The following is a 16,128-nucleotide window of genomic DNA, read 5'->3' as shown; positions in this document are numbered from 1 at the left end:
CTCTGATGGTACAAAAAGATGGCTACATGACAGACAAACTGGTCCACCCAACAGAATGTACAATGCACCGTAACTCAACAGCTGAACTCAAGATAATAGCATCAATTATGATTATAACCACCAGTCACGAGCAATACACTACTCGGATGCAGATGTTTATAGTAAAGGAGACTGCCCACAGCGGGAAGAAAGCATATGAGAATGTATACTTTTGATTTATTGTCCTTTTGTTCTTTTCATCATTTCTTAGTATGTGTGTGCATAATAGGGGGGGTCACACATGCCACAGTACATGTGTAGAAAGTACATAGGACAACCTTGATGTAATCTCCAGGAACCAAACTCAGATCATCAGGTTTGTGCAACAATGCACTTTTACCTGCTGAGTCAGTCTTGCTAGCCCTTGGTTCAACTTTCTGTGACTCAAAAATTAAGTACAAGAAAGAAGGGAGCCAAGAGACAACAGGCTAAACTCTTAACATGGCCATAGAAATAAAAGCACCCATAAGCAAAATTCAAGGTTCTGACCAATCTATTTATATATATATATATATATATATATATATATATATATATATATATATATATATATATTTACATTTTTTAAAATCTTTCTTAAACTTAACAATATAAAACGCTGACAAAATATATGGTATCTTAGAAAAACTTTCCATGTTCATACACAATGAGATTAAAGAATACGTAGTAATCTCCATAGTTAAATTTTAAAGAATTTTAAAATTCATTTTCTCCAAATCACTATAAAAATAGTAGGCCAATTATCGAGCACCTAGTTTTTTTTTTTTAATACGTAATATGAAACAATAAATACTCCATCTTACTGAAGGAATCATTTAACCCTAACTCTATTCAGTAAAATCAAAGGTTTAACTTCCTATCAGTTTGACACAATACTCATTACTGGAAAACTCTGAATGGTGCAAAGTAAAAAAAAAAAAAAAAAAAAAAAAAAATCAACAAGGGCATGAAGAAAGTGTAAATGATCTATTGTGGTGGTCATGTCTTTAAGAGACAAAGGATAAGGGGGCAGTCAGCCTTACCTTTTTCTTCAGCCTTTAAGGGAAAAGCTTTCTTCTCTGCAGCTAACAGGTCAGGTTTTGGAGCTGGGAGGTAGGGAAGAAAGTGAATACTAATTTTTAAAAATAACATACAGAATAAGAAAAGATGGTAATTTCTGATACTCAATAAAACACTAGAATTCAAAACAATTTATTCATGTATATTTGGATTAGCACCACTAATATTTCTTCATTTGGCAAATTTGTCTTATGAATGCATCTATGCATATAAGACTACATTTTATTTCAGTTCCAAGGCCATATTAATAGGGATGGCATAATTGTGACATCTGGCACTCTGGCACTTGGGAGGCAGAGGCAGAAGATCTTAAGTTTGAAGCTAATGTGAACTATCTGGTTAGCTCAAGGTTCACCTTCAGCTACACAGTGAAAACCCTGTCTTGAAAAACCAAAAGAAAGCAACCCTCCCCCAAAAAGGAAAAAAACAAAAAACAAAAAACACGAAGCCTCCAAACTATATTCAGTATCTAGGAATATTTGCATAAAGAAGCATTTGTTCAAAATAAATACAAAAATAAAAAAGTGGAGTATGGGGCCAGATACTGTGGCACACATCTCTAAACCCAGCTCTGGGGAGCCAGAAGCAGGCAAATCTCTGAGATAGGTCAGCCTGGTCTACATAATAAGCTCAAGACTAGCGAGATCTACAAAGTGAGACCTGTCTCAGAGAAACAAGCAAAAAAAACAGACCTGGTGCCTGCCCTCTTCTAGCCTCCATAGGCAATGCATGCACATGGTGCACAGACAGACAGACAAAACAACCACACATATAAAATATTTTTTAAGTAAGTATTTCCACCGAAACATTCTAAAACAAGTTTAAACTTGATTAGCTTTATTGATTCAATATTCCCATAACTTAAGTACCCAAGTTACCTCTAAGATCCCCATTTTATTTTATTTTATTCTTAAAGACAGAGTCTAACTATATAGTCAATATGTATACTGAACTTACACTCCTAAAAGTGCTGGAATTACAGATATGCACCAACATCTCTAAGATCCTTATATCATTTGGACTTTGTAAAAAATGACGATGAACATTTAATGCACATGAACATTTTAATTTTGTATAGATTTAATATACCTTAATTATATTTTAACTGAATTTGCTCATAAAATTCAATGGTCTACCTTATTAGTTTTTTAACTTAAAAATATAAAAAATAGCAAACTAAATAATGCATTTTTTACAAACCTGGACCTTTGGCAGGAGGAGGGGGTTTCTTTGGTTTCTGGGGAGAAGAAAAAAAGATTAAAATTGATTAACTATTTAAAGTTATGATAAGTTAATCTAAATTATATTGTTTTTCATCTTCTTGCCAAAATATAAAATATTAAAAACATAACTCTCGAAAGGGTCGGTGAAAAAATATTATATCTAAACAGATTCCTTGATCAAAAGTTAGCCAAATACTTTTTAAAAATTAATTAGGTAAAACCAAAAACTCTTGATGAGTAAAATGTTTCCATCCTCGTCTAAACATCAATTTGCCTCTCTTCATATCTCAGAGATACAAACCTGGTCAAAAACACATGGAGGGGTAAGTAATGGGCCCCAGTGGAGAAACTACTACCTATGCTTTCTATATAGACACTATATAAAGTTTATACTCATAGTGTTGCTCTCTGATTAACCTGTTTCTGCTTTCAGTAACTTATATATAATGCAGAGTCATAACAAGACAGTGCCGAGAATAAACGACCTCTCAGCACTCAGCACTAAGCTGTCCATGTGTCTCATCCCTACAGACGCAGGTGCAGAAAGAATGTGAGAGACGTGACATGGAAGAGCTGTTTTTTATATGATGCACACTGCATCTATGAACTCAAAGCAGCAAGACTGAGCCCATCAGCAATGCATCACGCGCTGAGGAAGGCTCAGAAGGGCCCTCCCCGTGAGAAGAGAGAGACAATGAATGGATCCTGGGTGTGAGCTGTCATTTTTCTGTGCTAGAGCCACTGGCAATTTGCCCTTGCTCAAGACTCAAGCAAATAAAGCCCAGCCACAGTCAATGGCAATAAATAGAGATGACTACAAAGAAAACTGTAACTAGTAAGAACATAAACTAAAGGGTCTGTTGGAAAGGAAGGGTCTAGTGAAGAGTGTGACTAAAGGGATAATGAAGGGAAGGAAATGTCATCCATGTACACTGCATGTACAAAACTGTGAGCGGTAAGTTAAAAAAATACTTTAAAATACATAAGAGAGGTTAAAAACCAAAAAGAATAACAAATAGACAGACATAGCTTTCCTTAAGTCTGAGGAATTCTCATAGTTACAGTTAAAGGCAAAGGTCTCCTTTCCCCTCAATTTCTTAACATTAATTCACTTTTAAGATTTCATTTAAAGTCTCTGAAAGTTTCTAACACTTCGAGTTCTGTTGCTCCAAGTTAAGAGTAAGTAATAAGTAACAACAAAAGCAGAACAGTGCTCATTAAGAAAAGACTAAGAAGTAGACTGAATGCAATATAACACAGGAAAGAACTTAGCCTAAGCTTCTATGAAGTGATTGCCAGTGGTGTACTTAGTTAAAGACTCCAAGGATTAGCAAGCTCTGCATAGGCTTGAACTGAAGGGAGACAACCTATTTTGCTGTATACACCTAACTTTTCTGATTTGTAAGCTCAGGCAGCCTTGCATGTGGAGAAAGTGTAGGGGCATCAAAAGCAAACGATCTAGTACAAATGAATGATCCAGTGTTTTGTTAATACAGAAATAATACATGTATAAGGAAGCAAAATGAACTGACACTCTTCATTAACATTAAATACTCTCATTCAGAAAGTTAAGAATGTATTCAATTATACAAAGCCAGCTTTTGATAAGTCAGAAAAGGTAAAAAAGTCAAAGCTGGTTCAGTACATATAGTCAATGTCAAGAATAAATTAAAGGACTAAAATACAATACTGTTTCATGGCAAATCAATTTTAACTTAAATATGCAGTCTTAGGAATGATTAAATGGATCTAGTAGCAATGTAAAAGCATTATTTTTGAAAAAATATAGGTAAACAACGTATTATCATCATTAAAATACAAACAGAATCTTACTGGAAAGTCTTTATCTAGTTCACTTATCTGAACAGCAAAGTTATCTGGAAACACTCCTTCTTTACCATTCAGTTCACCTTTCCACCAGCCCGCTTCTCCGGTCTCCTAAATGCAAACCAACAGTTACACATGGAAGCTATATATTTATGTATGTATGTAGGGCAACCTGAACACTAGTATAAAGATTTCCTACGAAAAACATTCCCTGCACATTACTTGTAGCAGGAGTTAGAAAACTGAGTTTAATTCGTAGATGTGGTATTTAATTCCAGAACTAGGGAGGCTGACCCTCAGATATGAGTTTGAGGCCATTTAAGGAAGACCATGCTAGCAAGAGCAAGATACCCTTCAACAACAACAACAACCAAACATCTGGTTTAATGCTTTAAAATAAATCAATTTTAAAATGTAATCTTTAAGTTAAAATGTCTTATGGAGATAGAAGAGGTAGGGAAGAAATATAAGAGGTAAGGAGAATCAAAAAAGAACAAATTCCTAAATTGAAGTTTTTAAGCTACCCTTACATTTTATATGTATACACTGAAAATTACTTATCTAGTAGTTTCAGAAATTAGCACTCTACATAAAATATTGTTTTATCAGTCTAAGCTATGAATATTAAAAATGAGAAGGAGTGATATTAAATGAGTAGACTACTTTATCTATCTCCCATGTGGGAAGCAATGTGAAACACTGGATATATTAGTTTCATTAAAGTAACTGTTTTGCTATCCTTTTTGAATTCATAATCTGTATACTTTAAAGGTACACAATAAAATATATTTCCAAAACATCACATACATTAAGCCAAATGTTAACAGTTTAAACAGTAAGATGAGCTTCAAAACAAAACACATCACAGAATTATAACAAAAGTAAATACATATTATCCTCTTGTAAGTATTATTATAACATTCTGCCCACATCTAAATGCATGAGCACTTTTTCCCATTACATGGCCTTAGAATTTATCCTAATTTAAACAATGATTTATTTCTTTAAAATAGTTGTACCAAGACTGGGGGGATGGCTCAGCAGATAGAGGGGCTGGTCATCAAGCCTGATAACCTGAGTTCAAACCTTGTGACACACAGGGTGGAATCTGGAGAGAACCAATTCCCACAGGTTATCCTTGGGACTTCCATATGCATGGCATATGTACCCATCCCACAGATTCACCCTTTCACTTGGGAAGATGAATCCCACTATCTATTACTTATTAATAAACTTTTAGGCTATACAATTCTTGGAGTTAATAAAGGAATAAGTAATGTGATCACTGATCATTTCTTTCTAAGATTTCTTATTGTAAATGCTTGGTTATTTTGTCTACATGTGTGAATGTGCATCATGCACATGTGTGGTACCTGCAGAAGTCAAAAGAAGATGTCTAATCCCCTGGATGTAGACTTACAATGGCTCTAAGCAACCATATGGGTGTTGGGAACTGAACCCTAGCAACAAGGGCTCTTAGCAATTCAACCATCTCTCCAGCCCACGATCACTTTTTTTAAAAAAGAATTATTAATTTTTACTTATATGAGTACACTGTTGCTGTCTTCAGATACACCAGAAGAGGGCATCAGAGATCCCATTACAGATGGTTGTGAACCACCATGTGCTTGTTGGGAATTAAACTCAGGACCTCTGAAAGAGCAGTTAGTGCTCTAACCGCTGAGCCATCTCTCCAGCCCGATCACTGGTTTTTAATATATCAATAGTAAGTAATACACATGACAAAAACTTTTTAAAAACATCACTTTACAAGCTTGTGTTTGTGCTCCAAGTTCCAAGAAACCAAAAACAAAATAAAGTCCCAGCACATCTGAAGTAAACACTATAAACAACAAAAAAAGGCACAACTGTGAATGACGGATCACTAAAAATATCTTACCTTACTGATCAAATGGATTATTTCCCCTTCTCTAAATGTAAGTTCATCCTCATTGGTTCCTGTATAGGGAAATAATGTTCTACAATACTCCTTAGCTGAAACAAAGAATATAAATACTGTGACTTACAAATTGACGACTCTGTGCAAAGTAATATATTCAAAAAGCAAGTAAAGTTTAAATAACTTTAAAACATATGCTCAACATTAGAAAAAGTTTTCACTATCACTCAAATATTACTCAGAGTCTGATATGTATTAGGAATAGTTTAAACTTCAGAGAATCTAAAATGAACATAGCACATTAGAATTCTCAACCTCATGCACTTTTATCCAGTAGGGTTTACTATTCTGGGAATTAGTTCAGTGTAACAAGTCCCTCTAGTGAGTTAGTAATATACGAGCATATTTATACTATAGTAGTTTATTTTAGAACTCACCTTTAATCTTGCCATCAATGTCTGTTTTTGTTACCTCCACATTCTGGGTTCTAGAGCCCAGTGATGGTAGGATTAAAGGCTAGAAGAGAAAAAGTCACTATTAACTAGTTTAAGTTAAAATAAAAATATGCTTTCTTTTTTTTAAAGATTTTACTTTTCAGGCTAGGGAGATGGCTCGGTGGTTAAGACTACTTGTTGCTCTTCCAGAGGACCCAGGTTTAATTCCCAGCACCCACATGGTGGTTCACAACCATCTCTAACTCGAGTTTCAGAAGATCAACCCCCTTTCTGGCCTCTAAAGGTACGAGGCACACATGTAGTACACAGATATGTAGGCAAACACACACACATATAAAACAACAATAAATGTCTAAAAAATATTTTTAAGATTATGCTTTAATTTTAAATGTATGTATATGTGCCAGTGTGTGGAAACATGTACATGAATTCAGCTGTCATAAAGGACAAAAGATGGTGTCGGTGCCCGGAACTGTGAGTAACCTGACATGGATATTGGGCTGCACTCTAGTCCTCCACAAAAACAACATGAATTCTTATTTGCTGAGCTGTGCTCCAGCCCAGAAATATGACTGTCAAGCTGTTTTCTTTTACACTTGTCCATCACTCACTAATGATCCTTATATTCAGGTTAGTAATCTAACTAAAACTCTACAATAAAAAATTAATAATCTCAAATTTTTCTCAAGTAAGAGCTACTACTTTTATTAGATGTATAGGTGTTTGCCTGCATGTATGTATAGCTGTGCACCAAGTATATGCAGTGCCCACAGAAGCTAAAGAGGACAGTGGACTCCCTAGGATGGGATTGGAGTTATATATAGTTGTGACCATGTAGTTGCTGAGAATTTAACCCAGGTCCTCTGAAAAAACAGCCAGTGCTCTTAATCACTCAGTCATTTCTCCAGTCCCAATAGTCACTAATTTTTAAACCAATCTATAAATAAGTATACTCTAGTATTCACATTACAATTTAATAATAAAACTTCTAAAATAAATGTATATTGAAACTTCATCCTTACAGTTTTCTGCATCAGGTGAGGATTATCAATCTTCCATTTTACATTAGGAAGCAGCTAACCCATCAAACTAGTAATTTTAGTCCTGAAGCCCAGTGCTCAACCTACAAAAACGGATGGACTCTTAGCAACATTAAACCTTAAAATAGAGGGGATTTTTAAATTTTATTTTACTAATCTATTACTTGAGAATTTCTTTCAGGTATACAATCTATTTTTTGAGAGCTTCATATGTAAGTATTACATCTAATCACTCCCACCCACCCTATCCCTGAAATAGAAGGAATATTTAGCACTCTCTGAATTAAAATATTTATGTACTCTAACACAGATTTCTCCATACAGTATGAAAGCTCATCCTGCACCACCTTCAACAAGTGTTTCTTGTGCCTTCCAAAATACTTTCTCTCAGATTTAATCCGATCTTTTAAGATGGTATCATTCTACTTTATTACATAATGTAACTGAGATTACTCTCACTAATAACTGAGTAGTGGACATCATTAATTATTACTGGCACGATGCTAATATAACATCACTAATCAAATAAAAGTATTTAACACAATTATATACTTTTAGAGCTCAAAGTAACCCATTGTCCCTCACAGAAATATAGCAAGAAGCTATAGAACAATGTCACAAAACTGAGAGTTCAGTTGATTATATAGCCCATAACTTATTTTCTGTCTTTTTTTTTTTTTTTTTTTGTTAACCACTTTTTTTTTTTCATTTAAAAAAGTTTTAGGTCACATAAAACAAGGCAATATTACTCCTTTTTCTCGTCCTCTGGCACTGGGTCTGTGGGTGGCTCCTCCACTGTGGCGCTGTTGCTCTCTGAGCCAGTGTTACTGTCACTTGTCCCTTCCACCTCCATGCTGTCACCGCCCTCCTGTCCACTCTCCTTGTCCTCAGGAGTAGACGTGCCTTCTTCACCATTCTGCTGGCTCTCTGCCGTGTCTTCAAGGTGTGTCTCCTCTGTCTCCATCGGGATGTTCTCCTCATCCTTCTTCTCCACAGCTTTGTTTGAGACTTGCTGCTCTTCCTCGGGGGCGATGCTGCCCTGACCGCCCTCAGCTTGCTCTGCTGCCTCCTTCTCCCTCTCCTCCTGCCTTCTGCGGGGCTGTTCCTCCGCCTGTGCGATCTCAGCGGCAATCTTCTCCATGTCTACTTCCACCTTCAGACCACACAGCCTCTTAAGTTCATTCTCAAAGGAGTCTGTGCTTTCCAGGAACTTCCTCTTCTTTTCCTGGTGTCATTCCTCTATCTGAAGAAGCTCAGCTTCTAGTTTCCGCTGATGAACCATTAAAGACTGGACCTGTCGCTTGAGGACCTGCATTCTAGCTGTTGTGACAACCGACCGCACATCAGGTACCACACTCACACTGAGGATCTCACTGATGAGGCGGTGGTTTCTCTGGAAACGGGCAGTGGCTGTGTGTTTCATTGAAAAGCCATCATCACAATCATCTGGATCCTCAGCAGGCTGAATGCTCATGTAAGGCTCTCCTTTCTCCATGCGAGACTTTCCTCCTCTAATGCAGCTTCCGCACGACTTTTTGCATTAATGTAGGCAAGGTAGGCAGGGGAATTGTGATAGGCCTTCATAGACTCGTTGTACTCGATCTTTTCTGCTTCGTATTCGTTTAGATACTCTTGCTTCTCTTCATCAGTGAGATCTCGCCACATGCCACCAATGATCTTGCCAATCTCCTACAGCTTCAGGTCAGGGTTGGAAGCCTTTACTTGGTCCCAGACCTTTCTGCTGTACCTCATGTAGGGCATCAGCGGCTTATCTGGTGGCTTTGGAGGCTTTGGGATTATAATGCCAGAGGATGCCGTGACCCGGCTGTTGGTGCCCGGGTTCCCTCCCAGCCTGTAGTTGTTGTAGGCGAGATGACTGTATGGATTGTATCCCACAAACCCTGGTGTGCTGGGCATTTGTGTTGCAGGAGCTGGGGTGGGAGGTGGGGCATAAGATGGTCTTTTTGACATTTTGGAAGACTAAGTTCTCAGTTCCTTAAGAATGAATCTGAGACACCGCGGGCGAGAAGGCGCCCGCAGCTCCGGCTTCGCTTCCCTTTGTCCCGCGCTCGCCCCGCCCCTCCATTTTCTGTCTTTCTTTTCTTTACCCCCACCCTTTTTTAAAGAATGCATTTCACTGACTCTGCCTCCTGATTGCTGGGATTTAAGCATGTACATCATCACACTGGACAAGGCCCTAAAATCTTAAAGCCACTGAGTCTCAAAGATCAGAAAGGGCAGGGCAGGGCAGGGCAGGGCTGGGCTGGGCTGGGCTGGGCTGGGCTGGGCAGGGCAGGAAGCAGAAATGCTGTTTCCTGAATCCAATTCACAATGAAATAGAAAACTATGTAGCAAGCTGGTAGAGAAGACTTTGAAAAATCACTGTCTTGAGAGAAGAACAATGTTTTAGCAATCAAATAAAATGTAGCTAAATTGAGTAAGTAATGAAATGTTTTCAACTTCTAAGAAATAGGGAGGTACAAAAGAGAGTTCTAGGAGATGGCACAGCAGGTAAGTGCACTTACTGCCTTTGAAAACCCAGGCTTGGCTCCCAACCCCCTCACAACAGCTCAAGTACATGTAACTGCAGTTTCAGGGGATCCAGCTCCTTCTTCTGATATCCTCTGGCTCATGTGTGCACATGTTATATACATACATACACAGACACACACACGTGTAATAAGCCGTTGGCGCCAATAGATGGCGCCAGCTTCCCGCCCATTGTTCAGCCTACAAAAACCTTTCCCCTCGTGTTGCTTGGCAACCACATAAGTCACAGCCCAATCTCGGGGCACGTAATTGAGCTACAGGAGGATGCACCAATCAGGTAGCAACACAAGTCTCTTAGGCATATATAAGCAGTGCATTTCTCCCCCACGTGAGGAGAATTCACCAGGCAAGATTCCACCAGGCAAGCACCTAGAGAGATCCCCTGCTCAGAGAAAAGTTTCCTGCTCAAGAAGTCCCCTGCTCAGAGTGCTGTACAATAAAGGTTGTCCGCAGAAGAATCTGTTTTTGTTGCACGCCTGTTTCGGCCGGCGGACGTGGGCGCGCGACACACATGAAACTATTTTTTATTAAACTGAAACTTATAGGGATAAAGTTAATTTCCTCTGAAGTAATTGCTTAGTTTGTATTTCCAAAATACAGACACTGGAAACAGAAACTTCCAAAGAAATGTTCAAGCCTGCAATCATTTCTCCCTAGAACAAAATCTTATAAACTATGGATTGCTCACTTGACTCCATTTTTTAAATGCTAGTAAAATGCTAGTAAAATTATCCAAATACTCAGAAGTGAGGTTAGTAAATTTAGCTACTGTTGAGAATCCAGAAAGCCAGGTGGTGGTGGCTTATGCCTTTAATTTCAGTTCTTGGGAAGTAGAGACAGACAGATCTCTGGGAGTTTCAGACCACCCTGGTCTACAGTATTTCAAGACAGCCCAGGGCTACAAACTCCAGAGAAAAGTTGAGTAGCACTTAGATAATTTAATATTTCTTTTTCATATTCACTTTAAAATATTGCAATTTTAGGTATCTATTAACAAATTTTAGCATTAAAGAACAAAGAGAATATATTTTCCTTTTATATTTGCACTGATATAAATAAAGACCTTAAGGCTGCCACTAAGAAAAGTCTATCTAGGATTTACCAATTAATAAGCACCCAATTTTATGACACTGAAACACAATTATTAATCATTACTAATGTCAAGAGCAGTTTCCCCATAAGCATCTCATTCATAAGTCCCAACGACCCCCAAAAGGAAAGTAACAGACTTTCAAACTTTTACATCTTAAAATATGCTTAGTGATTAGGGGAGAGCTCCCAGGAGGACCTAGAGCCACTAAGAAGGAGGCTCAGCTTAACCAATTGCCTACATCAGACTGGCTTGTGGGTCACGTCTGTGAAGCATTTTCTGATTGCTGGCTGATAGGGGAGCATATGCTTAGCTGAGCAAACTAGGAAATAACTTTGTTCACTCCATGGTTCCTACCTCCATTCCAGTTTGAGTCCTGCTTTGCCTTCCCTCAGTAACACACTGAGTCAAATGGACTCTATCCTCCCCCAGGTTACTTTTGGTCTTTATATATTATAGTAAGAGAGAACCAAACCAGTACACACTACCTTTTCTGGTTTTTTCTCCTCTGTTTCACTACTGGTAGTTCTTGTCCTAAGTTTCACAGAGCCTTCTTTAAAGATGTCTCCAAATCCAATTCCTCGGATCTTCTTTGGCTGTGTAACTGATCCAGGAACTGTTTCGCTTCCATTCCCCGGAGACGACAATGGTGAGGTAGGGCCAGTCAAAGAAACTTCTAAAAGAATAATTTTTTTTGAATAATGACACCCAGAATTATAAAAATATTTAATTATTTTCTATAATGTCTATGCCTTATACTTTGCTATTTAAAAAAAAAGAATGTCATTAAGATAAATAACATGGTACTCAAATATCCTAAAGCAGGATGTATATTACGCTGATTTTTGTTTATAAGTTGAATAAAACAATAATTATTCTAAGTATGGTTATTTGTGTGATTAAGAAATTCAGGAAACACACACACAAAAGATTCTTAGAAAGATGCTACAGCTTAGATATGGTTTGTCTCCTAAAGGTTCATATGGCTGAAGTCTGGTCCCTAATACAAATGGCACAGACAGGTGATACACTAGGAAATGACTGATCCATGGAGAAGGATTAACGCTGATATTAGGATCTGCAGGAATAAATTAGTTCATCAAGTACTGGACTATAAAAGAAGCTTCACAGTAGTAGTTCTTTTCCTAAAAGCCCCTTCGATATTAACAGAACCATTCTAGATTTTATCTGTCTTACACAGAATATCAGGTTCTGTCTCTCTTGTAACCTGTTTTGAGGCTCTGAGAGTATACTCACAAGTGTGGTAATCTTGTCCTGTCAATTGTCAAACCATTCATATTTAATAATTACTGATACTTAACTCCATTAAGTTTCTACTTGTATTATTTACTTATTTGTCTTTATTCCTTTTCTCTTTCTCATCTTGGTTTTTCCCAGTATTTATTAGCATTCCATTTTAACAGCTTATAGAATAAATCTCTACAATAGCTCAAAGGTCCAGACAGTCACTGAGCATTTACCTCACTATTCACCCTATAATCTGTCCCTTTAGTTCTTTCATTAAATTTGTACAGCAAATGCTTCTTCACATTTTGTACCCTCATGTGGTGACATAAAATACTCTTTTTTAAATCCCAAATGTGATCCTTTGCTGAAAAATTAACAAGGAAATCACAAATTATACCGGGTGTTAAGGAAAGGCAGTACAACAAAAACACCAGATGAAAAGATAGCAATCCAGTTTACCACTACAGCTGTCTAGAAGCGTTAAAAGATGGGCAGCACATTTTCTTGTGTTTGTGTATACACATGGGGAGGGAGGGAGGGAGGGAGGGAGATTATCTTGATTATATATATATTTTTTGGATATTTTATTTCCATATTCCCTAGCAGGTCTCTAACTCAGATCTCCAAAGTAAACCATCTCTCCCAACTTAAACCTATCTCCAGCAACAGCACCTGCATCAACCCAAGGACTACCTGGTAACCTCTGTGCCCTCTTCTTCAGTGGCTCTCCATAGCCCCCCATCGCTGGATCCTATTCAATATAGCATCTGTTGCATAGCTCTCCCATTCTACCCATGTCTCTCTATCACCACAGCATTCTTCTAGGCTAGACATACTCTTTCTACACACCACTAAAGTTCCCTCAGCTGGTCCAGCTGGCTCTTCTTCAGTTGTACCCTCCACACTACAACCAAACAATCCAGCTGGTAAAAACGCTGGTCATCTATACTCCCTCCAAGCCTTCTCTGTGATTCAGTGGTTTTAATGCCTTAGCCTGAGCTTCTCCATCCTTAACATTTACTACATTCAACTATTTAATCCACTATCACTGTGATCTGAATGTCTTTCAAGGTCTTGATGACCCTGTGCCCTTTTCCTTCACTCTCCTACAAGTATGCTAAGATATACTGCCTATTTATTTTGGTCTCTATAAATGACGTCTTTAAAGAGCTTCCCCTTCTCACACAAGTTGACAGTACTCTGTTGTATCTTGTCACAAATGTTTTCCTGTCAAACTACATTAACTCTGACTTATTTAATAAATAACCTTTTATTCTGAAAGCAACAAAAGCTTCAAAGTTGGAGGGGAAGTTGCATTCTTATTAGTCACTGAATCCCCAGAGTCTGGCACAGTATGTTGTACAACAAGCACTCAAAATACTAAAAGGAAAAAAACTATGGTGTTAAATTAAGTGAACAGCAGTATTAACATGCAGGATTTCCTTTCAATCTTTGACTATTAGATCTCCTATTTAATGTGCCTCTACTGACACAAAAATGGACTCTCAGATCATTACTCAGATATCTCAACCATGGCTGAGGGAAATTAGAATCCAACAAGGAAACGACAGGGCAACAAAACTAAGAAATGACTATTAGTTTATTTCCTGTCCATGCCCTCCAGACGTTAAGTAGCATAAAAGAAAGGAACACAAACCCAACTATGATTTTATTACAATATGGATAATCAGGAGTTCCAATTTCATCACCCTTAAAGATATCAAAGCCCTCAAATTAAGTTTCACTTTCTAAACTGCTTGAAAAGTTCTCTATACAAGAGTTGTGTCATTCATTGGGCATCAACATGTCACACTAATCCACAAAACAGGTATCTGCAATTAACAAAAATGTATATATTCTAATAAGTAGGTTGCCTACACACACACACACACACACACACACACACACATTAATAAAGAAGAGTAAAGTCTGCTTCAAGAACTCAAAGAGAAGACAACTTAAGTTAAAGGGTTGGAAGCTTTTGGTTTTTTATACCAAGCAGTCAGGAAAGGCATCAATACTGGAGTGACTAATATCCAAGCATAGACCCAGTGTGGTCACTACCCAAGTATTCTACATCCAGATTCAACCAAGTAGCAATGTGATTGGGCACATGATAGCAGCTGCTTCACTCACTTTTTCCTGTTGTCACATATAAACACAGATGCCTATTTACACTGGTTTGTGTCCTATGGTGGTTTGAATAGGAATGGTATCCATAGACTCCAGTTTGAATACTTGGCCATAGGAAATGGCACTATTAGGAGAGGTGGCCTTTTTGGAATAGGTGTGACTTTGTTGGAGGAAGTGGGATACTAGGGCATAGGCTTTGAAGTCGCAGAAACACAAGCCACTCCCACTGTGGCATTCTCTTCCTGCTGCCTGTGTATCCAGATGTACAACTCTGAGCTCCCTCTCCAGCACCATGTCTGTCTGGACACTGCCATGCTTCCTGCCATGACAATAATGGACTAAACCAGTGAAACTGTAAGCCAGCCCCAATTAAATGTTTTCCTTTATAAGAGTTGCAGTGTTCATGGTATCTCCTCAAAGCAATAGAAACCTTAAGGTAGGTATTATAAATAAAACTGGAAATTAATGTACACAATCAGATGTACCTAAATTATATGCAAATTCTATGTATGCCATTTTACAAAGAAACTGTCCCCCTAAATACTAAACAAAAAAATGCACTGAATCCACTCAAGAAAAATCAAAGCACCTGGTCTCCACTCAAAGTCTCAGAAGAGAAGATAGAAAATGACAGAATGAATCTAAGGACAAGAAATAATGTGTGTGGTCCTGAGACCAAAAGAAATAAAAATCATTACAAAAGCACAACAGAACAAGCAAAGTCTAGAAATAAACTATGTGGGAAACAATATCAATATAAAGTGTCCTGATTTAATGGTGGTAATAATGTAACTACGAGACTATCCTTGTTTTCAAAAAATTAGTAAGACTTTTAAAACAGATAGAGAATATGAGGAGTAAGCACATGGTGAATTGTTAACTGCATATATTTGTGTAAAGGACACATGAGATCTCTTTCATTTTTATATTTACCCAAGTTAAAAAGAAACATTTCTAGTATATGCCTGTAATCTCAGCACCTGGGAGGCTGAGGCAGGAGAACTACCATGAATTTGAAGCCAACCTGGACTAAGTAAGACCCTGGTTCAGAAAAAAACAAGCAAGGAAACAAAATTCTTCAAAAGATGATTTGGCTACAGAGGAAACTGAATTTGGTACAAGAATAATGAAAATAAAAGTGAGATGCTATTGTAAATATTCTTGATTATTAAGCTAAGCCGTTTACAAATTCAGTTCAAAGAGTAGTACAGATAAGCAATAGGGCAAAGTAGACTCAGGGAAATAAAGTGAAGAAACCTTTCAGCCTGTATTCCTTCCCCTTTATTTCCATTATGCTTTATATTTTAAAGCTGCATTAGCTGAAACTGATGACTAAACACACAAAGGAACAGTTCAGAGATAGAGTCACAGTCTATCACTTCAGGGTCTCCACCAACCTGAATCCTCCTGAGCATCGTGGGTTTCACCATCTTCTGTGAACTCTAACTCTTTCACAAAGTTTGAGGGAAACAGTCCCAACTTATTGTTCAGGGTTCCACTCCACCAGCCTTCTTCTACCTGAAAAAGTTCACATTTCAAAAGTAATAAAATTCTTTTAAGTGAA

The 16,128-nt window shown here is 37.6% G+C and overlaps 1 protein-coding gene and 1 pseudogene across 2 annotated transcripts in view; both read right to left on the bottom strand.

Moving 5' to 3' along the window:
- Positions 1-16,128, bottom strand: part of CD2AP (CD2 associated protein) — a 78,994-nt gene that overhangs the window by 25,164 nt on the left and 37,702 nt on the right. Inside the window, exons 5-11 of the mRNA XM_080917078.1 lie at positions 15,962-16,082; positions 11,672-11,859; positions 6,486-6,564; positions 6,049-6,143; positions 4,155-4,259; positions 2,299-2,335; positions 1,062-1,124 (exon numbers count right to left, since the gene is read on the bottom strand). Coding sequence (XP_080773204.1) covers positions 1,062-1,124; positions 2,299-2,335; positions 4,155-4,259; positions 6,049-6,143; positions 6,486-6,564; positions 11,672-11,859; positions 15,962-16,082 — 688 coding nt within the window. The remainder of the gene's footprint in view (positions 1-1,061; positions 1,125-2,298; positions 2,336-4,154; positions 4,260-6,048; positions 6,144-6,485; positions 6,565-11,671; positions 11,860-15,961; positions 16,083-16,128) is intronic.
- Positions 8,289-9,612, bottom strand: LOC308420820 (SWI/SNF-related matrix-associated actin-dependent regulator of chromatin subfamily E member 1-like; annotated as a pseudogene). Its single transcript has one exon. The product of its transcript is annotated as an SWI/SNF-related matrix-associated actin-dependent regulator of chromatin subfamily E member 1-like (transcript).

The sequence above is a fragment of the Micromys minutus genome (assembly GCF_963924665.1).
Source record: "Micromys minutus genome assembly, chromosome: 5".
NCBI classification, from domain to species: domain Eukaryota; kingdom Metazoa; phylum Chordata; class Mammalia; order Rodentia; family Muridae; genus Micromys; species Micromys minutus.
The sequence above is the reverse complement of the archived record's forward strand: the minus strand, read 5'-3'. Positions and strand labels throughout refer to the sequence as shown.